This window comes from Zalophus californianus, chromosome 9, assembly GCF_009762305.2.
Source record: "Zalophus californianus isolate mZalCal1 chromosome 9, mZalCal1.pri.v2, whole genome shotgun sequence".
In the NCBI taxonomy this organism is placed as follows: Eukaryota; Metazoa; Chordata; class Mammalia; order Carnivora; family Otariidae; genus Zalophus; species Zalophus californianus.
Window position 1 is genome coordinate 94,980,627 of NC_045603.1, and position 27,653 is coordinate 95,008,279.

A 27,653-nucleotide genomic window follows, 5' to 3' on the forward strand; every position below is an offset into this window, starting at 1 on the left:
AGTCCCACATTGGGCTCCCTGCTCAGCAAGGAGTCTGCTTCTCCCTCTAACTCTCTTCCCTCTCATGCTCTCTATCTCTCATTCTCTCTCTCAAATAAATAAATAAAATCTTTAAAAAAAAGAAATTTAACGATTTCTCAGAACTCTACAATTATTCAAAATAAAAATTGACGTGATAGCATTACCTTTTAGTAAGAAATGTAAGTCCTAAATAGAAGTCATTTACTACAGGAAATTCCTATTTGTGCTAAAACTAGTATTCCCCAATCTTAGAACACTCAATTTTTAACCAAATTGTCAAAAAAGTAGGTGCAACATTTTTTTCTAATGCAGCATTTTAGTTTTAAGCCAGTTATTCTAATAGTGTTGACATGTTTCTGTGGAATCTGACCTTACATTAATAAGGACAATATTATTCACTAATTCCTTTCTTCTTCACAAATTTATTGCTTTACCTTATTCCAACCAATACTATTGTGTCAAACGGAATATCATTGTAAAACAACCTATTCCTTTTTTTATTTTTTTAGTTTTAAATATTTTTTTAAATTTTATTTTATTCTGTTATGTTAATCACCATACAGTACATCATCAGTTTTTGATGTAGTGTTCCATGATTCATTGTTTACGTATAACACCCAGTGCTCCACGCAGAACATGCCTTCTTTAATACCCATCACCAGGCTAACCCATCGCCACCCCCCCAGAACCCTCAGTTTTTTTCTCAGAGTCCATACTCTGGTTCATCTCCCCCTCCAATTTCCCCCCTTAATTTTTCCCTTCCTACTATCTTTTTTTTTTTAACATATAATGTATTATTTTAAAACAACTTATTCTATCATGAAACACTTCTTTAAAGCTCTAAGGAAACTAGTACCAGATTTTACATTGCCCAACTGCAAATGAGTACTATCACTCACCACACACTCCACCCAGTGTGACTGTCCTAGCAATCTTGTTATTGCATATTCTATTCATCAAGTCCTTCAGTACAGTTCCATTCAGCACTGTGCCTGCCACTACTCAGCTGCAGAGATGAATAACCAAGGCATTACCTATACAGAACTCAATCAGGTTAAGGGCTCAAAAAGACATCAAATGAAAGCTAAGGGCACTAAAAGTTCCATTTCAGTAACTGAACAGGAAATAATCTATGCAGAATTAAATCTTCAAAATGCTTCTCAGGATCTTCAAAGGAAGGACAAAAACTCTCACTGTAAAGGTAAAACATTTAATACACACACAGTATAAACTGTATTATGATGTGCAGTTGGGGTGTGGGGATGTAGGGAATGAGTAGGGAATGATCTCCCATATTTTTCATTTGTGATCATATAGAGAGAGGAGTAGAAGTATGGTATTGTAATTGAAATCTGAGGACTAACTGTTCAGGCATTGTTGTAATTCATCTTTACTACCTCATGGGGTAATATGTTTACTCCAAATGTAATGATATATTCTGAGAGAAGATTACAATGGTAGATAGGGGTTTGGGTTCCAAATTTTTATATATGACTCTCTGAGCATCCTTGGTTCTCTTGTATGTAAATTTCTTAAAGGATTATTTCTGCCCATCCTTTCTCAGCATTTTCATTTCTCTTCCTACTACTTATTCATGTGCAGGGAAACTCATTGCTGGGATCCTGGGAATCATCTGCCTTGTCTTGATGTCCACTGTGGTCACAATAGCTGTCATTCCCTGTAAGTAAGTGTTTGAATGACTACAAGGGAATTTTTCACTTTAATGATCAGTGCCTCGAAATATTGCATAACACTATGGAATTGTATTATGTCATTTTCCTCTAAGTTTGGAATGGTTATTTTAAATTTGTCACATTAGAAATAACAATAATGTAGAAAGTATTACAAATATGTTCAGATTTCATGACTCAAAGAGAAGTTATAGCAGAGACCTTATTGAGAAATACACAAATTAATTCTTGAGATTGTGTAAACCAAATACTATAAGAAGTGGTGAGGTTTGATTCTTTAGGTTTTTGAAACATTTTCCCACACACATTCATTACTTCATTAATTACTTACTGGTAAAATCAATTTTATTACAGAATTTTCTCATTCTAAATACACCAAATTTCAAACTAAGAAACTCAAATCATTATGATTTATTTAGTTTAATATTAAGTTTGTATGAAGATTGTTTTAATTTTTCTAGTTACTGAAGGACCAGAGCAGAACCAAACGTCTCTGGAAACAAGGACCCCAAAGGTACATAATTTTCAAAATTTGATATTGTATAGGTTCTATTCTATCTCTATCTTAGGCTAGGAAAAGATGATAATAGATTTTTTGGGGTAAAATAAATTAGAAAATAATGTAATAAACTTTCAGAAATAATGATTATAGGAGAGTGCTACTTCTAATGTAACAATCTGAAGAAATACTCATTTAAATCCCCATATCCATTATTACCAATTGCCTCAAATTGCCTCCTGCTATAACATGATAAGAGATAAATCATTTTGCTATTCTAAAATAGTGGTTTTGTTCAGTGACTCTCAGGACATGTAGAGATGGATATTCTTGTGTGTTTGCTTTATATGAACACATAAATTAGGGAATGATAGGCTGACCATACTCTGATGAGTGTGTGTAAGCATATTTTGTTCTATTTGTACCATCCTGTGAGTGTACATGGATATGTTATGCACACATATGTGTATACATATGTGAGTATGTAAATTTATTTGAATTTGTTAATATTCAAGATTCTTTGGGATGATATCTCATAATCTTTCTTTAGTTTATCACTGTGGCCATTGTCCAAAAGAGTGGTTTACATACTCCAACAATTGCTATTACATTAGCACTGAAAGAAAATCATGGAATTAGAGTTTGACGTCCTGTGCTTCTAACAACTCTAACCTGCTCTACGTAGATAAAGAGGACATGGTAAGATTTCAAATGTTTCCAGTCCTTGTCATATTTTGGATATGAGCTCTTTTCTGAGTTTATAAGATGCGAATAGATTTTTGACTCTGTGAAGTGCATTTTTACTCTGAAAGTAGAGTCTTTTAATGAGAAAATTTATTAATGTTACTCTAGTCCAAATTATCATTTTGGTGATTGCTTTGGACTTTTTCAGAAGTTAGTCAAAGTACATGAATATAATTTCCTATGTTACTCTCTAGGATTTATCTATTTTTCTTTATTTCTTTATTTTTTAACTCTTAAAAAGAATTTATGACCCATTGGGAATTTATTTTTTGTGATGCTCTGTTTGTGATGCTGTCAGATAAAATTAAAGGTTACACTTTTCTACATCATCACCTAATTGATGGAGTATAATTTATACCGAAGTAGATCTTTTCTTTATAAGTAACTTCATATATATAACAATATATATAGTCAGATGTGCTCTAATCTGCTTTATATAAATAATATAGATATTAGATATCTTTATATAAATAATCATATACACATATATCACAGTCTACAGCCTATCACAACCACAGCACTTTAAATGTAGAGCCTTACCTTCCTTCACTGTGTCCTACTTATAATTTTCCTAAATATTTCTCTACTTACATTGAGAATCACATAGATGTTAAAATTTGGCTTCAAGTGGAAATTTTGCTTCAACTATCAAACAATTTAGACAACACAAGAGCTGAAACAAATTCCATTAGACCTAATGATAGTTTTATTCTTTCTTTTGTTCTCTTTCTTCCTCATGACCCAAGATTCCTTCTTTTATCTTTTAATTTCTGTTTAGAAAGTTCCCTTTAGCAGTTCTTTCAAAGTGGGTTTCATAATTTTCATAGTTTTCCTTTATCACAGAATGTCTTGATTTCTCCTGCATTCCTGAGTGATATTGTTGTTGGATAATAGTCCATGGTTTTTGATAAGGACAATGCACTTAGTGTCTAAAAATTTTCTGTCTCCTAACATGATTTTTCTCCTTATTTTAACTGGAGAGAAAAAACATCTTGGGGACTTTTGTCTGTCCTCATTGGTGTCTGTGGGTTGCCAGCCTCTCTCTCACCAATCTGGTATATGTCAGGTAAAGAGAAATTCCAGGGCACTCACAGCCATGTCATTCCTTAGATCTAGAGTGCCAGGTCTGTCAGCTTTCTCATCACCTGTCTGAATCTTCTTGTGTTGTCTTGTAAATACTGTCCAGGGCTTTTAGCTGTATCTGATAGAAAGAATAGCAAAAAGTTTATCTTCTCTATCTTTCCAGAACAAGAAGTCTGATTTGTAGTGGTTTTAATTAGAATGTTCCTAAGACTAATAGTGTTGAGCATATTTTCCTGTACTTATTTGCCATCCATATATGGTTTTTGATGAAGTTAACTATTAAATATTTTGGTTATATTTTTAATTTTTGTGATTGTATTTTGAGAATTCATTAAGTATCCTGGCAGCAAGTCTTTTATGAGATGTATAATTTGTAAATATTTTCCCTGAAGTCTATGATTTATCTTTCTTTCCTCTTCAAAGAGTAGAAATTGTCCTGATGAACTACACTTCATCAATTTCTTCTTTTATGGATCATGCTTTTGGTATTCTTTTTAAGAAATCTCTGGCCCAGGGGGTGGAGCAAGATGGCGGAGGAGTAGGAGACCTGGATTTCGGCCGGTCTGAGGAATTCAGCTGGATAGGGATCAAACCATTCTGAACACCTACAAACTCAACAGGAGATTGAAGAAAAGAATAGCAACAACTCTCTGAACAGAAAAGCGACCACTTTCTGGAAGGTAGGACGTGCGGAGAAGTGAATCTGAGGCGATATTTGGGAGGATAGATGGCGGGGGAGGGGGCCTCCATCGGCCACTTCTGGCAAGTGATAGAGCTGCGGAGCACAAAATCAGAACTTTGAGAAGTCGGCTCTGCTGAGGGACGTCACTCCAGGGGCTAAGTGGGGGTGGAACCCTCATGGGACAGTGTGATCTCAGGACCCTCGGGGTCACAGAAAGACCAGGGGTGCCTGAGTGTGGCAGAGCTCCCAGGTATCAGAGCAGGGAAGCCGGCTGCAGAGACGGAGCCGAGACGCAGACTCTCAGCTTGGGGTTGCCATAAACTGTGATCGGAGACAGTTGGGCCACTGCTCCTCCAGCAAGGACCCAACAAGCGGCAGATCCTGGGAGACTCCCCTTCCTCCCCCAGGAGGAGCAGCACGGGAGCGCACCACAGGGATCTGCTGGGTTTGGAGACTCCACAGGGGCTCGGGTGCCAGAGATAGAAATGCTCAGTCACAGGCCGGGTGAGCACAGAGTGCGGCCGGAGACCGGGGAGATGGGAGTGACTGACCGTTTTCTCTGGGGGCGCACTGAGGAGCGGGGCCCCAGATCTCAGCTCCTCCCGGGCGGAGATTGGGAGGCCGCCATTTTCACTCTTGTCCTCCAAAGCTGTATGGAAAGCTTGCAGGGAACAAAAGCTCCTGAGAGCAAACCCAAACAGATTACTTAGCCCGGACCAGCAAGGGCAGGGCAATTCTGCCTCCAGCAAAGACATTTGGGAACCATGGCAACAGGTCCCTCCCCAAGAAGATCAGCAAGAACAGCCAGCCAAGACCAAGTTTACTGAGCAATGAGACCGGGAGAACTCCAGCGCTAGGGGAATACTGCACATAGAATTCACGGCTTTTTTACCATGATTCATTAGTCTTTCAAAGTTAATTTTTTTTTACTATTTTTTTTTGAAGTTTTCTTTTTCCTTTTTTCAACCAACATCTTATCAATCCCTTTTTTAAAAAAACATTTTTATTTTTCATTTTTAGAGTCATATTCTATCCCTTCATAGTACTTACCCTTAATTTTGGCATATATATATAAGTTGTTCTCTCTTTAAAATTTTGAGATATAGTTTCTTCTAATGTATCAAAGTATACCCTAAATCTCTAGTGTATGGCTTTGTTCCAGTCTCCTGCCTGATCACATTCTCTCCCCCCCTTTTGTTTGTTTCTTTCTTTCCTTATTTTTTAATCCTCTTCTTTATTTTTTCAAACACTTTCTTATCAATTCCTTTTTAAAAAATCTTTATAATTTTCATCTTTACAGTCATATTCCATCCCTCCATCATATCAACCCTTATCTTGTATGTATATAAGTTTTTCTTTCGATAAACTTTTAGGAGGCACTTTCTTCTAACAGACCAAAATACACCCAAAATCTAGTGTGTGGCACTGATCTATACACCAGCCTGATCATATCTGAACATATTCTGGTTTTTTTGTTTTGTTTTGTTCTGTTTTTGTTTGTTTTTATCTTTTTCTTTTTTTCTCTTTCTTTTTTCTCTCCCTGTATTATCCCCTGGTTTCAGGTCTTTTTTGATTTGTTTAGAGTATATTTTCTGGGGTCGTTGTTAACCTGTTAGCATTTTCTTCTCTCATTCATCTAGTCTCCACTGGACAAAATGACAAGATGAAACAATCACCTCAACAAAAAGAACAAGAGGTAGTACCATTTGCCAGGGACCTACTCAATACGGTCATTAGTGCGATTTTGGAAGTAGGGTTCAGAATCATGACTTTAAAGATACTAGCTGGGCTTGAAAAAAGCATGGAAGTTATTAGAGAAACCCTTTCTGGAGAAATAAAAGAACTAAAATATAACCAAGTCAAAATCAAAAAGGCTATTAATGAGGTGCAATAAAAATTGGGGGCACTAACTGCTAGGATCAATGATGCAGAAGAGAGAATCAGCGATATAGAAGACCAAATGATGGAAAATAAAGAAGCTGAGAAAAAGAGAGATAAACAACTACTGGATCATGAAGGCAGAATTCAAGAGATAAATGATACAATAAGATGAAACAACATTAGAGTAAATGGGACCCCAGAAGAAGAAGAAAGAGAGAGAGGGGCAGAAGGTATATTGGAGCAAATTATAGCAGAGAACTTCCGTAATGTGGGGAAGCAAACAGCCATCAAAATCCAGGAGGCACAGAGCACCCCTCTCAAAATCAATAAAAATAGGTCAACACCCCGACATCTAATAGTAAAACTTACGAGTCTCAGAGAAAAAGAGAAAATCTTGAAAGCAGCTCGGGAGAAGAGATATGTAGCCTATAATGATAGAAACGTTAGAATGGCAACAGACCTATCCACAGAAACCTAGCAGGCCAGAAAGGACTGGCATGATATATTCAGAGCACTAAATGAGAAAAATATGCAGCCAAGAATACTATATCCAGCTAGGCTGTCATTGAAAATAGAAGGAGAGATAAAAAGCTTCCAGGACAAACAAAAACTAAAGGAAATTGCAAACACGAAACCAGCCCTCCAAAAATATTGAAAGGGATGCTCTAAGCAAAGAGAGAGCCTAAAAGCCTCATAGACCAGAAAGGAACACAGAAAATATACAGTAACAGTCCCCTTACAGGCAATACAATGGCACTAAATTCATATCTTTCAATAGTTACCCTGAATGTAAATGGGCTAAATGCCCCAATCAAAAGACACAGGTTATCAGATTGGATTAAAAAAAAAAGACCCATTGATATGTTGTCTGCAAGAGACTCATTTTAGACCCAAAGACACCCCCACATTGAAAGTGAGGGGGTGGAAAACAATTTACCATGCTAATGGACACCGAAAGAAAGCTTGGGTGGCAATCCTTATATCAGACAAATTAGATTTTAAAACAAAGACTGTAATAAAAGACGAGGAAGGACACTATATCCTACTTAAAGGGTCTATCCAGCAAGAAGATCTAACAATTGTAAATATCTATGCCCCTAACATGCGAGCAGCCAATTATATAAGGCAATTAATAACCAAAGCAAAGAAACACATTGACAACAATACAATAATAGTGGGGGACTTGAACGCCTCCCTGACTGAAATGGACAGATAATCTAAGCAAAAGATCAACAAGGAAATAAAGACCTTAAATGACACACTAGACCAAATGGACTTAACAGACATATTCAGAACATTCCATCCCAAAGCAACGGAATACACATTCTTCTCTAGGGCCCATGGAACATTCTCCAGAATAGATCACATCCTAGATCACAAATCAGGTCTCAACTGGTACCAAAAGATTGGGATTATTCCTTGCATAATTTCAGACCACAATACTTTGAAACTAGAACTCAAACAAAAGAGGAAAGTTGGAAAGAACTCAAATACATAGAGGCTAAAGAGCATCCTACTAAAGAGTGAATGGGTCAACCAGGAAATTAAAAAAGAATTAAAAAAAATCATGGATACCAATGAATATGAAAACACAATTGTTCAAAATCTTTGGGATGCAGCAAAGGCAGTCCTGAGGAAAGTATATAGCAATACAAGCCTTTCTCAAGACACAAGAGGGGTCTCAAATACACAACCTAACCCTACACCTAAAGGAGCTAGAGAAAAAACAGCAAATAAAGCCTAAACCCAGCAGGAGAAGAGAAGTAATAAAGATCAGAGCAGAACTCAATGAAATAGAAACCAAAAGAACAGTAGAACAGATCAATGAAACTAGGAGCTGGTTCTTTGAAAGAATTAACAAGATTGATAAACCCCTGGCCAGACTTATCAAAAAGAAAAATGACCCAAACCAACAAAATCATGAATGAAAGAGGAGAGATCACAACCAACACCAAAGAAATACAAACAGTTATAAGAACATATTATGAGCAACTCTATGTCAGCAAATTAGATAACCTGGAAGAGATGGATGCATTCCTAGAGATGTATCAACCACCAAAATTGAACCAAGAAGAAATAGAAAACTTGAACACCTATAACCACTAAGGAAATTGAAGCAGTCATCAAAAATCTCCTAAGAAATAAAAGCCCAGGGCCAGATGGCTTCCCAGGGCAATTCTACCAGACATTTAAAGAAGAATTAATACCTATTCTCCTGAAACTGTTCCAAAAAATAGAAATGGAAGGAAAACTTCCAAACTCATTTTATGAGTCTACCATTACCTTTATCCCAAAACCAGACAAAGACCCCATCAAAGAGGAGAATTACAGACCAATATCCTTGATGAACATGGATGCAAAAATTCTCACCAAAATACTAGCCAATAGGATCCAACAGTACATTCAAAGGGTTATTCACCATGACCAAGTGGGATTTATGCCTGGGCTGCAAGGTTGGTTCAACATCCGCAAATCAATCAATGTGATACAATACATTAACAAAAGAAAGGACAAGAACTATATGATCCTGTCAATAGATGCAGAAAAAGCATCTGACAAAGTACAGCATCCTTTTTTAATCAAAACTCTTCAGAGTATAGGGATAGAGGGTACCTATCTCAATATCATAAAAGCCATCTATGAAATGCCTACAGCGAATATCATCCTCAAAGGGAAAAACTGAGAGCTTTTCCCCTAAGGTCAGGAACACGGCAGGGATGTCCACTATCACCACTGCTATTCAACATAGTATTAGAAGTCCTACCCACAGCAATCAGACAACAAGAAGAAATCAAAGGCATCCAAATCAGCAAAGAGGAAGTCAAACTCTCACTCTTCGCAGATGATATGATAATTTATGTGGAAAACCCAAAAGACACCGCCCCAAAACTGCTATCACTCATACAGAAATTCAATAAAGTGGCAGGATATAAAATCAATGCACAGAAATCAGTGGAATTCCTATACACCAACAACAAGACAGAAGAGAGACAAATCAAGGAGTCGATCCCATTTACAATTGCACCCAAAACCATAAGATACCTAGGAATAAATCTAACCAAAGAGACAAAGGATCTGTACTCAGAAAATTATAAAATACTCATGAAAGAAATTGAGGAAGACACAAAGAAATGGAAAAACGTTCCATGCTCATGGATTGGAAGAACAAACATTGTGAAGATGTCAATGCTACCTAGAGCAATCTACACATTCAATGCAATCCCTATCAAAATACCATCCACTTTTTTCAAAGAAATGGAACAAATAATCCTAAAATTTGTATGGAACCAGAAAAGACCCCGAATAGCCAGAGGAATGTTGAAAAAGCAAAGCAAAGCTGGCGGCATCACAATTCCGGACTTCCATCTCTATTACAAAGCTGTCATCATCAAGACACTATGGTACTGGCACAAAAACAGACACATAGATCAATGGAACAGAATAGAGAGCCCAGAAATGGACCCTCAACTCTATGGTCAACTCATCTTTGACAAAGCAGGAAAGAATGTCCAATGGAAAAAAGACAGTCTCTTCAACAAATGGTGTTGGGAAAATTGGACAGCCACATGCAGAAGAATGAAACTGGACCATTTCCTTACACCACACACAAAAATAGACTCCAGATGGTTGAAAGACCTCAATGTGAGACAGGAGTCCATCAAAATCCTAAAGGAGGACACAGGTAGCAACCTCTTCGACCTCAGCTGCAGCAATTTCTTCCTAGAAACATCGCCAAAGGCAAGGGAAGCAAGGACAAAAATGAACTAGTAGGATTTCATCAAGATAAAAAGCTTTTGCATAGCAAAAGAAACCGTCAAAAAAACCAAAGTCAACCGACAGAATGGGAGAAAATATTTGCAAATGACATATCAGATAAAGGGCTAGTATCCAAAATCTATAAAGAACTTATCAAACTCAACACCCAAAGAACAAATAATCCAATAAAGAAATGGGCAGAAGACATGAACAGACGTTTTTCCAAAGAAGACATCCAAATGGCTGACAGACACATGAAAAAGTGCTCAACATCGCTCGGCATCAGGGAACTCCAAATCAAAACCTCAATGAGATACCACCTCACACCAGTCAAAAGGGTAAAATTAACAAATCAGGAAATGACAGATGTTGGCAGGGATGCGGAGAAAGGGGAACCCTCCTACAGTGTTGGTGGGAATGCAAACTGGTGCAACCAGTGTGGAAAACAGTATGGAGGTTCCTCAAAAAGTTGAAAATAGAGCTACCACATGATCCAGCAATTGCACTACTGGGTACTTACCACAAAGATACAAATGTAGGGATCTGAAGGGGTACGTGCACCCCAATGTTTATAGCAGCAATGTTCACAATAGCCAAACTATGGAAAGAGCCAAGATGTCCATTGACAGATGAATGGTTAAAGAAGAATTGGTGTATATATATATACAATGGAATATTATGCAGCCATCAAAAGGAATGAGATCTTGCCATTTGCAACGACGTGGATGGAACTGGAGGGTGTTATGCTGAGTGAAATAAGTCAATCAGAGAAAGACATGTATCATATGACCTCACTGATATGAGGAATTCTTAATCTCAGGAAACAAACTGAGTGTTGCTGGAGTGGTTGGGGGTGGGGTGGGAGGTATGAGGTAGCTGGATGATAGACATTGGGGAGGGTATGTGCTATGGTGAGCACTGTGAATTGTGCAAGACTGCTGAATCACAGATCTGTACCTCTGAAACAAATTATATATTATATGTTAAGAAAAAAAAAAGAAGAAGATAGCAGGAAGGGAAGAATGAAGGGGGGGAAATCGGAGGGGGAGACGAACCATGAGAGACGATGGACTCTGAAAAACAAACTGAGGGTTCTAGAGGGGAGGGGGATGGGGGGATGTGTTAGGTTGGTGATGGGTATTAAAGAGGGCACGTTCTGCATGGAGCACTGGGTGTTTTGCAGAAACAATGAATCATGGAACACTACATCAAAAACTAATGAGGTAATATATGGTGATTAACATAACAATAAAATAATAAAAAAAAGAAATCTCTGGCCCACTTTAGGTAATGTGATATATATATATATATCCTTGAAATTTTATAGTTTACATTTATGTATGAGTAATTTTTAACATTAGCATCTTTATATAGTATAAGGTATATAAATATTAATTTTATTGATACTGAATTGTTTCCATAACAATTTCATTTTTTTTTCTTTTTCAAGTTTTCATTTTAATTCCAGTTAGTTAACATACAGTGCAGTATTAGTTTCAGGTGTAGAATTTAGTGATTCATCACTTACGTACAACACTCAGTGCTCATCCACAACATTTGTTGAAAAGATTTTACTTCCTCCACTAACTGACTTTGCATCCTTCTTGAAATCTCCATTCCATATATATGTGGGTATATTTTGTACTCTCTAATCTGTTTCATTAACCTCGCTATGTATTTTTATGTCAATTTCATACTTAAAAACCATCCTTTGTGTAAACAGTATATTCATTATAGTTCTTTTTCAGAGTTATCATACTTATTCTAGAAGTTTGCCTAGATGTTCCCTCTTTATTTCTATCTTTCTAAATATTTTTTTAAAATTAAGAATGGATATTAGTTTTATCAGTTGCCTTTTACATCAGAGAAATTACATGACTTGATCTTCTTTAGTCTGCTAATATGACAGATAGTTTATGGCATTTCAAATGTAAATCCAACATGGTATGCTTCAATAAATCTATTTCTGTCACAGCCTTTTAGTTTTACACATTGTCCAAATCTATTTATGATCACCATTAACCTGTAATTTCCTTTTTTTTTAGTATTTCCATCAAAATGCACATAACACATAATGTATTCGCCCTTTTTCTTTTTTTTCCTTTTTTTTAAAGATTTTATTTACTTATTAGACAGAGAGACAGTGAGAGAGGGAACACAAGTAGGGGGAGTGGGAGAGGGAGAAGCAGGCTTCCCGCTGAGCAGGGAGCCCGATGTGGGGCTCAATACCAGGACCCTGGGATCTTGACCTGAGCCGAAGGCAGCCACTTAACCGACTGACCCACCCAGGCGCCCCAGCCCCTTTTTTTCTACCCTACAAGTGTTTCTTTGGTATTTCATTGGCATTACATTTTTCTTCATTCATAAACATCTAAATATTCTGTAACTGATTGTAAAATGCTTTCTGCATTACAGATAAAATGGTATTAGAAGTTGGAAGACACTTCTGATATTTTTGTTTAATTTTGTTTTAGTTTCCACAAGTTGTATTTGGTAGGATTTTTTTCAATTTTATGTCTAGTTTTAAATATGTTTGCATATTTTCATAATATCCTCTTATGATAATTTTATTGTGCTATAATGTACATAGAGATGAATGCAATGTTATACATGCCAACAACAAAGGGCTGAATTTTCAAGTGTCACCATCACACAGAATGAGAAAATGAATTTTATCAGCACTGCAGAATGTCCCTTTCTTGTTCTTATCTTCATTTTAAAAACACTTTATGTAAATGGCATCATACAGTATGCATACTTTATTTTTGGCTCTTTCAGGTGAAGCTAAACTTGTGCAATTCATCCACACAGTTGCATGAAGTTGTAAACTGTCCATAATCCTTCCTGTTCCGTTGTGTGATTCTACTACAATGTATCCATCCATGCTATTGCTGATGCCCTTGAATATTTGGGTATTGATCTGTTTGAGGCTACTGTGAATTATTCTACTGTACATACATCACAATCACCTTTCAGTTAAATATGTTTATTATTTCTTCTTTCTATCTTCAATTGGTTCTTCTCTGTACAGTTCCTTGAGAAGGAAGCTACTCAGCTCATGCATTTATAACATTCTTCCTTTTGAGTATAAGTGACAAAACTATGAATTGTCTCTAAACACCACTTTAGTTTCACCCTGAGTTTTGATATATTCTGTTTAGTATCATCCAGTACAATGTATTTTCACAGATTTCATCTTTGAACTATAAACTTTTCAGTAGTGTGTCACTTTCCACATGTTTGGAAATTCCCCAAATTTCTTTCTGTTGTTGCTTTTAATTTATTCCTCTGTCTTCAGAGAATATACTTTGAAAATTTCCATCCTTTTAATGTTTGATCCCAATTATATCCTACAAGAATACTTTCTATATATGTCAATTATGTCAAGCTGGTTCCTGGTGTTTTGACAGTCTTCCATAGGCCTCTTGATTCTGTGACTAGCTATTCTCTCACTTACTGATGGAAGAGCTTTTAAATCTCCACCTATACTCACTGAATTGTTTATTTATCCTTCCAAATCTATCAGTTTCTATTTCATGTGTTTGAGGGTTCTGTTGTTAGGTGAATAATATATGTTTATAATTGCTTTATTTTCCTCTTATATTGACAGTCTTAACATGTTGAAATTTTTTTTTAATTTCTAATAATATTTCTTGTTTTAACAGCTACTTTGATATTAGAATAGCCATTTCTGCTTACTTATGGGGTTACTGTTTCTTGGGTAGATCTTTTGTTATCCTTTTACTTACATCTATTTGTGCCTTTAAGTCTAACATGTGTCTGTTACATAGAGCATATAGATGGATCTTACCTTTTCATTTGGGAGAAAATTTCTATCTTTTGATTGGAATATTTATTTAATTCACATGAATGTCATTATTAGAATAATTGTATTTAGGTCTGCCATTTTCCTATTTATTCTATGTTTATGTCTTTGTTTCTCTTCCACCTTATCTGACATATTTTGTATTAAACATATATTATTTTAGTGTTCCATTTTAATTCCTCCATTATGTCTTAGCTATACTCTTAAGTTATTTCCTTAGTAGGAGCTGTAGGTATTACAAATATATTCTTTGTGGGTTTTTTACTTAGATGTAATTGACATATAACATTGTATAAATTTAAGGCCTATAATATGTTCATTTGATACATTTATGTCTCTTTATTTCAACCTAAAGAATTCACTTTAACATTTCTCTAAAGCAGGTCTAATAGTTCAAATTTCTTCTGCATGTGACATTAACGGACCACCCCTGGGGTCACACTGCTGCTCTCTTCTGACCGCCATCTGCAGTGAGAGTGAAAACTTTGACACACCATCCTCGGGGATGCTGGCAAAGTCTTTATCTCTACTTCATTTCTGAATGACAGTTTTGATGAGTGAGGTGTTCTTGGTTGACAGGTCATTTTCTCTTTGATCACGTTAAACATATATCATCCCACTCTCTCCTGTCTCATCCATGGGAAGAAATTCTTGCTGCGAGGATCCTGGTGTCTGGTATGACATGCTGACCTCAGAGCTCTCAGCGCAGTATTGAAGCTGTCATCCAGGATCAGGCACACATGGAACAACCATAGCAACTGCGTGTTGGTGCACAGGTTCACTTGCTGTGGCCATGGCACTGGGGTCTGGGGTTGAGACACATGCACCTATTCCCTGGAAACTGTACTTGCATCTCAGAGGCTCACCTTGTGACTCTGGCTAGCTGGAGGAATGTAGCAGTGACATGGGCTTTGGGATGACGAGGTTCAGTGGGGGCTTAGGCCTGGGGGACGGGGTATAGTATCAGCATAGTCTGAGGACAGTAAGTCAAAGTTTCAATTCTGTCCTGAGTAGCAGTCACAAGATAGCAGCAGCATGATCCAGTGGAGGTTTGTTCAAACCATGTGTCAGGACCCAGGGAGCTGGACATAGAGCTCTAGGAGCCTAGCCCCCATAACAGTTCAAGCTGTGACCCAGGAGTTGAAAGTGTGTCTTGGGATGCGACAATATAATGAGGACTCAGAGCCCTCCTGTGGGACCTATGAGATGGGACTCAAGGCAGTGGGAGCTTGGCCTGAGCAATGATGGGTCAGAGTCTTGGGCTGCCATAGGTGGAGGAAAGTGTCCAGGCAGCAGCAACTTGGTGTTAGCAATGGCAGTTCAGAGTCCAGTCCTGGGATAGGGATGGAGTTCAGAGCATCCTTTACAATGAAGACCGAGTGTCATGACATGGATCCCACTGGGGGGGCACAGGGAAGCAGCAGCATGCACCACTAGTGGCAATCAAAGCATGTCTTAGGACCTGGGGGCAGGGTTCAGGTCAGCAAAGTTGCCCAAGTAATGTTGAGACAGAGCCCCAACTTGGGACTAGGGGTGGGCAAAAATCAGAGTCATCTCTAATGCTGTATATAGTGAGATGCAATGCTGCCCAATCTCTAAGAGCAGCACCTGGGGCCCCTGAAGGCCAGTCTCCCCATAGCAACAGCTCCAGCCTCTGGTAATAAATGCGAGGGGCTGGGGTACTCTGTGCTGCTCCATCAGAGGGGATCAGCATTAGTAGGCAACTCTGTTGCAAAATTTGCTGATGTCCACAAAGGTGAAGCTTGCTGGGTTCTCCTGTTCCTCTTCTCTCCATGTGGTGACTCCCTCTGAGTGTATTCCTCCAGGTGCAAGGCAGCTCTCAGCTGGAGGTTTGGGTCATGCAGGTAAAATGCTTTCTTTAGTTTATTTAGCAATCCTGGATTTTTGAGCTCCACCAGGTTTTTGATGCTTCCTTGTTTTTTGGCTTTTTAAAAATTTTTTAAATTTGGGCGCCTGGGTGGCTCAGATGGTTAAGCGTATGCCTTCGGCTCAGGTCAGGATCCCAGGGTCCCGGGATTGAGTCCCGCATCGGGCTCCTTGCTCAGCGGGGAGTCTGCTTCTCCCTCTCCCTCTGCCTTTCCCTCTGCTTGTTCTCTCTCTGTCTCTCTTGCAAATGAGTAAATAAAATCTTTTAAAAAAAGATGATTTTTAAAAATGTTTTAATTCAATTTAATTAACATTTTATTATTAGTGTCAGAGGAAGAATCCACTGATTCCTCAGTTGCAAACAGCACCTAGTGTTCATCATTTCAAGTACCCTCCTTAGTGCCCAACATGCAGTTACCCCATCACCAAACCCATCTCCCCTCCAGCAGCCCTCAGTCTGTATCCCATAGTTAAGAGTCATTATGGTTTGCCCTCCTTTCTGTTTTCATATTATTTTATTTTTCCTTCCCTTCCTCTATGTTCACCTGTTTTGTTTCTTAAATTCTACATAAGAGTGAAATCATATGGTATCTGTCTTTCTCTGACTTTTTCTTTTCTTTTTTTTAATTAAATTAAATCAAATCAAATTATATTATGTTAGTCACCATACAATACATCATTAGTTTTTGGTGTGGTGATCCACGATCCATTGTTTTCGTATAACACCCAGTGCTCCATGCAGTATGTGCCCTCCTTAACACCCATCACCAGGCTAACCCATCCCCTGACCGCCCCCTCCTCTAAAACCCTCAGTTTGTTTCTCAGAGTCCATAGTCTCTCATGGTTCCTCTCCTCCTCTGATATCCCCCCTTCATTTGTCCCTTCCTTCTCCTATGTTCCTCCATGCTATTCCTTACATTCCACAAATAAGTGAAACCATATGATAATTGACTTTCTCTGCTTGACTTATTTCACTTAGCGTAACCTCTTCCAGTCCCATCCATGTTGATATAAAAGTTGGGTATTCATCTTTTCTGATGGCTGAATAATTGTACATATGGACCCCATCTTCTTTATCCATTCATCCGCTGAAGGGCATCTTGGCTCTTTCCACAGTTTGGCTATTGCGGACATTGCTGCTATGAACACTGGGGTGCATATGGCCCTTCTTTTCACTACATCCATGTCTTTGGGGTAAATCCCCGGTAGTGCAATTGCTGGGTCATAGGGTAGCTCTATTTTTAATTTTTCAAGGAACCTCCGCACTGTTTTCCAAAGTGGCTGTACCAACTTGCATTCCCACCAACAGTGTAAGAGGGTTCCCCTTTCTCCACAACCTCTCCAACATTTGTTGTTTCTTGCCTTGTCCATTTTTGCCATTCTAACTGGTATAAGGTAGTATCTCAATGTGGTTTTGATTTGAATTTCCCTGATGGCTAATGATGAACATTTTTTCATGTGTCTGTTAGCCATTTGTATGTCTTCTTAGGAGAAGTGTCAGTTCATGTCTTCTGCCCAGTTTTTTGACATGGTTATTTGGTTTTTTGGTGTTGAGTTTGAGAAGTTCTTTATAGATCTTGGGAATCAGCGCTTTGTCTGTAGTGTCATTTGCAAATATCTTCTCCCATTCTGTGGGTTGCCTCTTTGTTTTGTTGACTGTTTCCTTTGCAGTGCAGAAGCTTTTTATCTTGATGAAGTCCCAAAAGTTCATTTTCCGTTTTGTTTCACAGGCTTTTGGAGGTGTATCTTGAAAGAAGTTGCTGTGGCTGATGTCAAAGAGGTTACTGCCTATGTTCTCCTCTAGGGTTTTGATGGATTCCTGTCTCACATTGAGGTCTTTCGTCCACTTTGAGTTTATCTTTGTGTATGCTGTTAGAGAATGGTCGAGTTTCATTCTTCTGTATATAGCTGTCCAATTTTCCCAGCATCATTTATTGAAGAGACTTTTTTCCATTGCATATTTTTTCCTGCTTTGTCGAAGATTATTTGACCATTGAGTTGAGGGTCCATATCTGGGCTCTCTATTCTGTTCCATTGGTCTATATGTCTGTTTTTGTGCCACTACCATGCTGTCTTGGTGATCATTGCTTTGTAATATAACTTGAAATCAGGCAACATGATGCCCCCAGCTTTGTTTTTCTTTTTCAACATTTCCTTGGCAATTCAGGGTCTTTTCTGATTCCATATAAATTTTAGGATCGTTTGTTCCAGTACTTTGAAAAATGTCATTGGAATTTTGATCAGGATGGCATTGAAGGTATAGATTGCTCTGGGCAGCATAGACATTTTAACAATGTTTATTCTTCCAGTCCATGAGCATGGAATGTTTTTCCATCTTTTTGTGTCTTCAATTTCTTTCATGAGTGTTCTGTAGTTCCTAGAGTACAGATCCTTTGCCTCTTTGGTTAGGTTTATGCTGAGGTGTCTTATGGTTTTTGGTGCTATTGTAAATGGAATCGTTTGTCTGATTTCTCTTTCTATAGTAGCATTGTTAGTGTATAAGAAAGCAACTGATTTCTGGGCATTGATTTTGTATCCTGCCACATTACTGAATTGCTGTATGAGTTCTAGTAATTTGGGGGTGGGCTCTTTTGGGTTTTCCACATAAAGTATCATGTCATCTGCAAAGATTGAGAGTTTGACTTTTCTTTGCTAATTTGAATACCTTTTATTTCTTTGTGTTCTCTGATTGCTGTGGCTAGGATTTCTAGTACTTTGTTGAACAATAGTGGTGAGAGTGGGCATCCTTGACATGTTCCTGATCTTAAGGGAAAAGCTCTCAGCTTTTCCCCATTGAGGATGATATTCACTGTGGGTTTTTCATAGATGGATTTTATGAACTTGAGGAATATTCCCTCTATCCCTATACTCTGAAGAGTTTTAATCAGGAAAGGATGCTGTATTTCATCAAATGCTTTTTCTGCATCAATTGAGAGGACCGTATGGTTCTTCTCTCTCCTCTTATTAATGTGTTCTTTCACACTGATTTGCAAATGTTGAACTACCCTTGCATCCTGTGGATAAATCCCACTTCATCTTAAAGGATGATCCATTTAATGTATTGTTGGATCCTATTAGCTAGGATTTTGTTGAGAATTTTGGAATCGATATTCATCAGGGATATCAGTCTGAAATTCTCCTTTTTGATGGGGTCTTAACCTGGTTTGGGGATTAAGGTAATGCTGGTCTCATAGAATGAGTGTGGAAGCTTTACTTCTGTTCTATTTTTTGAAACAGCTTCAGGACAATAGGTATTATTTCTTCTTTGAATGTTTGGTAGAATTCCCCAGGGAATCCATCAGGTCCTGGGCTCTTGTGTTTTGGGAGGTTTTTGATTACTTCTTCAATCTAGTTATTGGTTATTGGCCTATTCAGGTTGTCATTTTCTTCCTGTTTCAGTCTTGGCAGTTTATAGGTTTCCGGGAATGCATCCATTTTTTCCAGGTTCCTTAATTTATTGGCATATAGTTGTGGATAATAATTCCTAGTAATTGTTTCTATTTCCTTGGTGTTAGTGATGATCTCTCCTCTTTCATTCATGCTTTTATTAACTTGGGTCCTTTCTCTTTTCTTTTGGATAAGTCTGGCCAGCAGTTTATCAATCTTATTAATTCTTTCAAAGAACCAGCTTCTAGTTTTGTTGATCTCATCTACTATGTTTCTGGTTTCTAATTCATTGATCTCTGCTCTAATCTTAATTATTTCTCTTCTCCTGCTTGGTTTAGGCTTTATGTGTTGTTCTTTCTCCAGTTCTTTAAGGTGTAAAGTTAGTTTGTGTATTCGGGATTTTTCTATTTTTTTGAGTGAGGCTTGGATGGCTATGTATTTCCCCCTTAGGACCGCCTTTGAAGTATCCCATAGGTTTTGGACCGATGTGTTTTCATTCTCATTGGTTTCCATGTATTGTTTAAGTTCTTCTTTGATTTCCTGGTTGACCCAGACATTCTTGAGCAGGGTGGTCTTTAGCTTCCAAGTGTTTGAATTTCTTCCAATTTTTTTCTTGTGATTGAGTTCCAGTTTTAAAGCATTGTGGTCTGAGAATATGCAGGGAATAATCTCAGTCTTTTGGTATCAGTTGAGACCTGATTTGTGACCCGGTATGTGATCTATTCTGGACAAAGTTCTGTGTGCGCTCGAGAAGAATGAGTATTCTGTTGCTTTAGGGTGGAATGTTCTATATATATCTATGAGGTCCATCTGGTCCAGTGTGTCATTCAAAGCTCTTGTTTCTTTGTTGATTTTCTGCTTGGATGATCTATCTATTGCTGAGAGTGGAGTATTGAGATCTCCTACAATTAACGTATTATTATCAATATGACTCTTTATTTTGGTTAACATTTGGCTTATGTAGATGGCAGCTCCCATGTTGGGGATGCAGATATTTACAATTGTTAGATTTTCTTGTTGGATAGATTCTTTAAGAATGATAGAGTGTCCTTCTGTGTCTCAAACTACAGTCTTTAGCTTAAAATTTAATTTGTTCAAGAATTGCTACCCCAGCTTTCTTTAGAGGTCCTTTGGCATGGAAGATGGATCTCCATCCCTTCACTTTCAGTCTGGATGTATCTTTAGGTTCAAAATGAGTCTCTTGTAGACAGCATATGGATGGGTCCTGTCTTTTTATCCAATCTGCAACTGTGTGCGGTTTTTAGGCCATTCATGTTAAGAGTGATTATTGAAAGATATGAATTTATTGTGATCATGTTGCCTGTGAAGTCCTTGTTTCTATAGATTGTCTGTAAATTTCTGTTCTATATCACTCTTGGGGTATTTCTCCTTTTATAGAACCCCCCTTAGTATTTCTTGCAGGGCTGGCTTAGTGGTCACATATTCTTTCAGTTTCTGCCAGTCTTGGAAGCTCTGCATCTCCCCATCCATTCAAAATATAGCCTTGCTGGATAAAGTATTCTTGGCTGCATGATCCTCTCATTTAATACCCTGAATATATCTTGCCAGCCCTTTCTGGCTTGCCAGGTCTCTGTGGATAGGTCTGACGTTATTCTGATATTTCTCCCTCTGTACATAAGGAATCTCTTCCCCCTAAGTGCCCTTAAGATGGTTTCTTTGGTTCTAAGATTTGTGAGTTTTACTACTCTATGCTGGGGCATTGTTCTGTTTTCCTTGATCTTGGGAGGGGTTCTCTCTGCCTCTAGGACACAAATGTTTGTTTCATTCCCCAGATTAGGGAAGTTCTCAGCTATGATTTGCTCAAATATATCTTCTAGTCCTCTCTCTCTCTCCACCCCCTCAGGGATCCCAATAATTTTGACATTGGAACGTTTCCTAGTGTCACTTATTTCTCTGATTATTTTCATGGATTTTGAGTTGTTTCTCCCTCACCTCCTCTTTATCCGTCTTTTCTATCAATTGGTTTTCTAGATCACTAATTCGTTCTTCTGCCTTGCTTACCCCAGCTGTTAGAGTATCTATATTAGATTGTATCTCATTGATAGCATTTTTAAGTTCTGCCAGTTCAGCTTTCATTTCTACCCTTGGAGACTCCATGTTGCCATTAATCGATTTCTCCATTCTAGCTATTGTCTTCACAACTGCTACCCTGAATTCCACTTCTGACATCTTGGTTATATCTGTATCCATTTGTAAATCTGTGGCAGAAGTCACAGTCTCTGAGTGTTTCCTATTTTGAGGGGTTCCTCCTCTTAGTCATTCTGTTGAGGGGTGGTTGAGGGAATGTACAGAGTCCAAGTTATTGACCACAACCCAAGCAAGATGCACCTGTTGTATAGGGACCTTAGGGTTGTTGGTCTCTTTTTCTCCCAGCCTGTCTTCTGGGGGGTGGGTGGGTGGGGGAAACTGCCTTGCTGTTACTCAGGCAACCCTGTTTGGGCAGAGTTGCCCTGCCCCCTGTGGGGAGGATGGGCTCAGTAAAAACTGTTTTGGGGGGGCTTTTGTTCTCTGGTGGCTTTCCCTGGTGACTTTCCATGTCTCTTCCAAGAGTCAGAGCATAAGAGATCGTTTCCAACCCTCTGCCTCAGAACAGAGAGATTGCAGTCTGTTCTTCAGTGAGCTTTCCAGGCCACACTATCTCCCTTTCTGTTTGTGCTGCTATAAACTGCGGCATCCTGGGTTGTGCGTCCCTCAGCTGGGCTCCTAGTCCTCACCTCCAGGTCAGGCATGGGGGCTCGTCTCTGCCCTTTGTGGTTCTAAAACTGCCAGCCACCCCCAGTACACATGCATGGCCCTGCTGCTCTGGTTTTCCGTCCAGGGGGCTGCCCTAAAGTCCTTTCCCCTGCACTACTGGTCTGCGAATCTGTGCCCTGTCCCTAGCGTGGGAGGGTTTCGCTCACCTGCGGTGCAGGATCCCCACAGCTCCGCCCTTCTCTGTTTATCTTCCAATATCTGCCCTGGGGAATCACGGCTCCCCACTTCATACCTCAAAACCAGCTGCCTACGATATTCTGTTTGTAGAGATCCAGATGTATCTTCTTATATCTCAGACTGATTTCATGGGTGTTCAGAGTGGTCTGATAGATATCCAGCTCAATTCTGGGGACCAGTTGGAATAGGGTCCCCTACTCCTCTGCCATCTTTTCCCTAAACCTCTCTGACTGACTTTTTTGCATAGCATAATACACTCTAGTTCCAACCACGTTGTTGCAGATAGTAAGATTTCCTTCTTTTCCTTTCTTTCTGATGGCTGAGTAATATTCCATCTCATATATATATATCTCTTCTTTATCCATTCCTCTGTTGATGGACCTCTGGGTTTTTTCCATATTTTGGCCATTGTGGTACTATAAACATTACTTCTATAAACTTGGAACACAAGTGCCCTTTTGAATCACTGTGCTTGTATCCTTTGGGTAAATACTTAGTAGTGCAGGGCGCCTGGGTGGCTTAGATGGTTAAGCGTCTGCCTTTGGCTCAGGTCATGATCCCAGGGTCCTGGGATCGAGTCCCGCATCAAGCTCCCTGCTCTTTGGGAGCCTGCTTCTCCCTCTGCTTCTCTCTCTCTCTCTTCCTCTGTCTCTCATGAATAATTAAATAAAATCTTTAAAAAAAAAACACTTAGTAGTGCAATTGCTAGGTCATAGGGTAGCTCTATTTTTAACTTTTTGAGGAACCTCCATATTGTTTTCCAGAATGGCTGTGCCAATTTGTATTCCCACCAACAGTGTAAAAGGGTTTCTCTTTTTCCACATCCTCGTCAAAATTTCTTCTTTCCTGAGCTGTTAATTTTAGCCATTCTGACCAGTGTGAGGTGGTATCTCATTGTGGTTTTGATTTGTATTTCCTTCATGCCAAGTGATGTTGAGCATTTTTTTATCTGTCTGTTGGCTGTTTGTTTGTCTTCTTTGGAGAAATATCTGTTCATGTCTTCTGCTCATTTCTTGACTGGATTTTTGTTTTTTGGGTGTTGAGTATGATAAGTTCTTTAAAGATTTTGGATACTGATGATTCTTTGTTATCTAAAGCATTCCCTGAGCCATTTTTAGTTTCAAGAGCCATGTTTAGTTATTGTTCTTACTGTTTTTTGTGGGATGATGGCCTCTGGGACACTCTATCCTCCATCTTGCTGATGGCAATCTTCACACATATATTATTAACTGGTCGCCATCTACTTCAAATTAATTCTGACTAAATTCTGATAAAATATATTAAATCACCACTAACATAGCTCTTTTCCTCCCCCTATTACATGTATGCCTCAATTTTTCAAAAAATTTGTTTTATGTCACTTTGCTTTTATGAAAGACCAATCTTAAAAAAAGGTGAAAAGCGAGACTTGTGTTCAGTGCTAGATTTCTTGTTATAGAGGGAGCACACACCCTAAGCAGTGAGAGTGACCCCGTCAGGTTCCTTCATCAGAAACTATACTCAGCATCCCAGTATCAAGTGTAGCTTTCAACCATGTTTTTGAAGATCTGTGCTTCAGCTCAATTTATTGTGTGTATCCATTAATAAGATGTGTCTTAAGGTATCAGAAAAGCCTAAAAGAGGTTATTTTTTGGATCAGGGAATGCTCAACAACTTTTCTTATAAATTAATGGTAACTGCTTCTTCAATTTACACCTTTTCAGCTTAGGAAAAAGTTTCAGATGAATACTCTACTTTCAGATAGAGCAGGAAACCTGTACTTCTAACCATGCCTTACTGAAGCCAGCTAGTACTGGCTTCTGAACACCCATCATGCATGTCTTTTCCTACTGCATTCATGATTTCACATTGGTGATGTGAAATGAAGCATTCTTGGGGAACTTGCACCGAAAAAAATAACAAATACTAAAAAGAAAAAGTGTTTTCTCCCCCTCCCCGCCATGTGCCCATATACCAGTACAAGGTTGCATCCATATATGGTATAGGTTCAACCATATGGCATTATAATGGTGGCTTTAAATAATCTCCAAAAGCAATTCTGAGAAGAAAATACACATACAGATTTCAAAATTTACCGACATATTTACCATTTCTGCTATTCTTTATTCGTTTTTGTAGATTTGTTTTACAATCTAGTGTCCTCTACTTTTAGCTTGAAGAATATTTTTGGAGGGCAGATCTACGAAGAAGAAATTCTCTTAGGTTTTGTGTATATCATGGGGTCTTTATGCACCTTCTTTTTAGACAGACTGTTTTGTTAAATTTATAATTTATAATTCTTGCTTGACAAGACATTTTGTTTTATTTTGTTTTGCTTCAGATTCTTTTGTGTGAGGAGTAGGTTTGTTTTTTGTTTTTTCAGCTCTGAATTTGACTCTCCCTGTCTTTTATTCTTCATTGTTTCTGGTGAGAACTCCTCTATTAGCCATATTGTTATTTTCCTAAATGTAATGACTAGTTTTTCTCTCGCTGCTGTCAAGATCATTTCTTTTTGTTTGTTTGTCTTTCTATTTTTAAGTTCTGGCAACCAAACCACATAACATAATATTTACCCCATTACCCATGTTAAAAACAGATATTTTCTTAGAGCAGCTTTAGATTTGTAGCAAAACTCAGACAAGTCACAGAGATTTCCTGTATTCCCTTACTGTCTATATCTATGCACATGTGTAGTGCATAGACTCTCTCAGTATTCCTCAGTGACATGGTTCATTTGCTACAATTGATGAACATATAGTGACACATCTTTATCACCCAAAGACCATAGTGTACTTTAAAGTTTGCTCTTGATATTGTGCATTTTATGAGTTTGGAGAAGTAGTTGATGTGTATCAACTATTATGGAGTTATATAGAATAGTTTCACTGCCTTAAAAATCCTCTGTGCCCCTCCTATCCATCCTTCCTTCCCCACTAAACCCTGTCTACCACTGATCTTTTTACTATCTCTATAGTTTTGTTTTCTCTAGACTGTCATATAGTGGGACTTATACACTATCTCACAACTTACATTACGTCTAACTACATCATGCATCTTCACCAACTTTAAGCACATGGTTTAGAGTGCTCACTATATTCACATTATTGCCCAACAGATCTCTAGAACTTTTCACTTTGTAAAACTGGAACTCGCTACTCATTGAACAATAATTCCCCTCCTCCATGTACCCCTTAAGCCTTAGTAATCACCATTCTACTTCTGTATCTATCAGTTTCACTACTTTAGATACTTCAGATAAATGGGAGGATGTACTTTTTTGCATGTGTATGTGTCTGTGTCTGTATGTGTGTGTGTGTGTGTGACTGGCTTCTTTCTATTAACATAATGTCCTGGGGTTTCATCCATGTTGTAGCATGTAATAGGATTTCCTTCCTTTTCAAGGCTGAATAATACTGCATTGTTATATGCATACTGTTTTCTTGATCCATTCATCTATTGATGGACATTTGAGTTGCTTCTACCACTTGGCTCCTGTGAACAATGCTGCAGTGCACATGGGTGTACAATTATCTCTTTGAAATCTTGCTTTCAAATATTTTATGTATGTATTATGTATGTGGAATTGATGATTCATATGGTAATTCTATTTTTCATTTCTTGGAGAAGTTCCATACTCTTCTTCATAATGGCTGACCAATTTACATTCCCAACAGCAGTGTACAAGGGTCTTCTTTTTCCACCTCCTCACACACACTTTTTTTTTTAATATAATATCCATCCTAAAGCGTATGAGGTGATATCTCATTGAGGTTTTGATTTGCATTTCTCTGATCATTGGTGATATTGAGCATCTTTTGATATGGTTTTCAATCATTTTTTTTTAGAAAAAAATGTCTATTTAATTCTTTTGCCCAGTTTTGATTGGGTTCTTTGGTTTTTGTTTTTGTTGTTACTGAGTTGTAGTAGTCCTTGTATATTTTGGATATGAATCCCTTGTTTGATATATGATTTGCAACTGTTTTTTCCCACTTTGTCTTTTCATTCTGTTGATCGATCCCTTTGATGCCCAGAAATGTGATGTGTGTGCATGTGTGTGGGGGGGTAGGGAGGGGAGTGCTCATAAGTTTACTAGTAGTTCTCAAGTCTCCTTCAGCTTTTACTTTCTACTGGGTTCATCTTGGTCTCCTCTCCCTATGTGCATATTTTTTTTTCCATTAGCCAAGAGTGTGTAGAGAGTTCATGTCAAGTCTTATGTTGTACTTTCCCTTACAGTATCTTCCCATTATATTTATGGGAGTCAGAGCGCTTGATATAAAGACCACAAGCTCTCACTAATTAAAGAATGGGTTTTCCTCATCATGACCAAGCAAAATTAGCACTTTGAGCTGGAAAATCAATGGGCTATTTTGTCCCCTTCCCAACTTCTAATCAAGTCTGCCCTGTGGCACAAGCACCATTGCTTTTTGCAGCTTTTCCAATGTAAAAACTACAATTCTTGATCACTGAGCTATCTTGATGGGGGCAAGTTATGGGAGCAGTGCTACACAGGAAAATTACAAGGTGCTTCTTCTTACTTGAATCTCTAAGATTTTTTCCAATGTAAATATTTCACAAAATACTTTTAACCTTTTATCACTTATCAGAAACCCAAAATTGTTATCTTTGTCAGTTTCTCCTCTTACTTAATCCTAGTAAGATACTTTTATAGTGTGTCCGGTGTGGTACAAAATATATAGATATACACAGATACTATAAAGTAAGAAAGAACTAACTTTATTGTTAGTACAAATTCAAATGAGTATGAGAGCTTCTATTTGACTTCTAATAAAATCTGTTTCTCATAGTATTTGTTGAACTTCTTCACTCATTCTTCATGGATTAGAGTCTCCCAGAGAATCAATAATAATTTATCTGTGTGGCCAAAAGGCTCAACTTTCTTCTCCAAAACGTAAATTTCCTGAGAATGTTTATATTTTATGACATAAAAGAATTAATCTTACAAGGGAAAACATTAATATGTGAACAATTAGATAAACACAAATATTGCAGTGTTTCATAGAACAATGACATGGGAAATATTTCGATTTTGATACATAATTATTAGTCAAATTATTTATTCTTCAAAATATTATGATATATATTACTAAATTAATGAGATGTAATCCTCTGTATTTCAGATCAGCAGTATCTTCAGAGAGTGACAAGAATTGTTCATATTTCAACTTTGACTCAAACATATTTTGTCATGAATCCTGCTTAGAATTAAAACCATATGTTTGTAAACACCAGACATTTGTTACCTAA

At 37.9% G+C, this 27,653-nt stretch overlaps 1 protein-coding gene across 1 annotated transcript; it reads left to right on the plus strand.

Moving 5' to 3' along the window:
* Positions 1–1,035: 1,035 nt before the first annotated feature.
* LOC113922132 (NKG2-A/NKG2-B type II integral membrane protein-like) lies at positions 1,036–27,653 on the plus strand. Its single transcript, XM_027593954.1, is given in 6 exon segments — positions 1,036–1,222; positions 1,624–1,701; positions 2,174–2,228; positions 2,769–2,910; positions 27,194–27,297; positions 27,527–27,653. Coding segments are annotated over 6 exon segments (693 nt in total).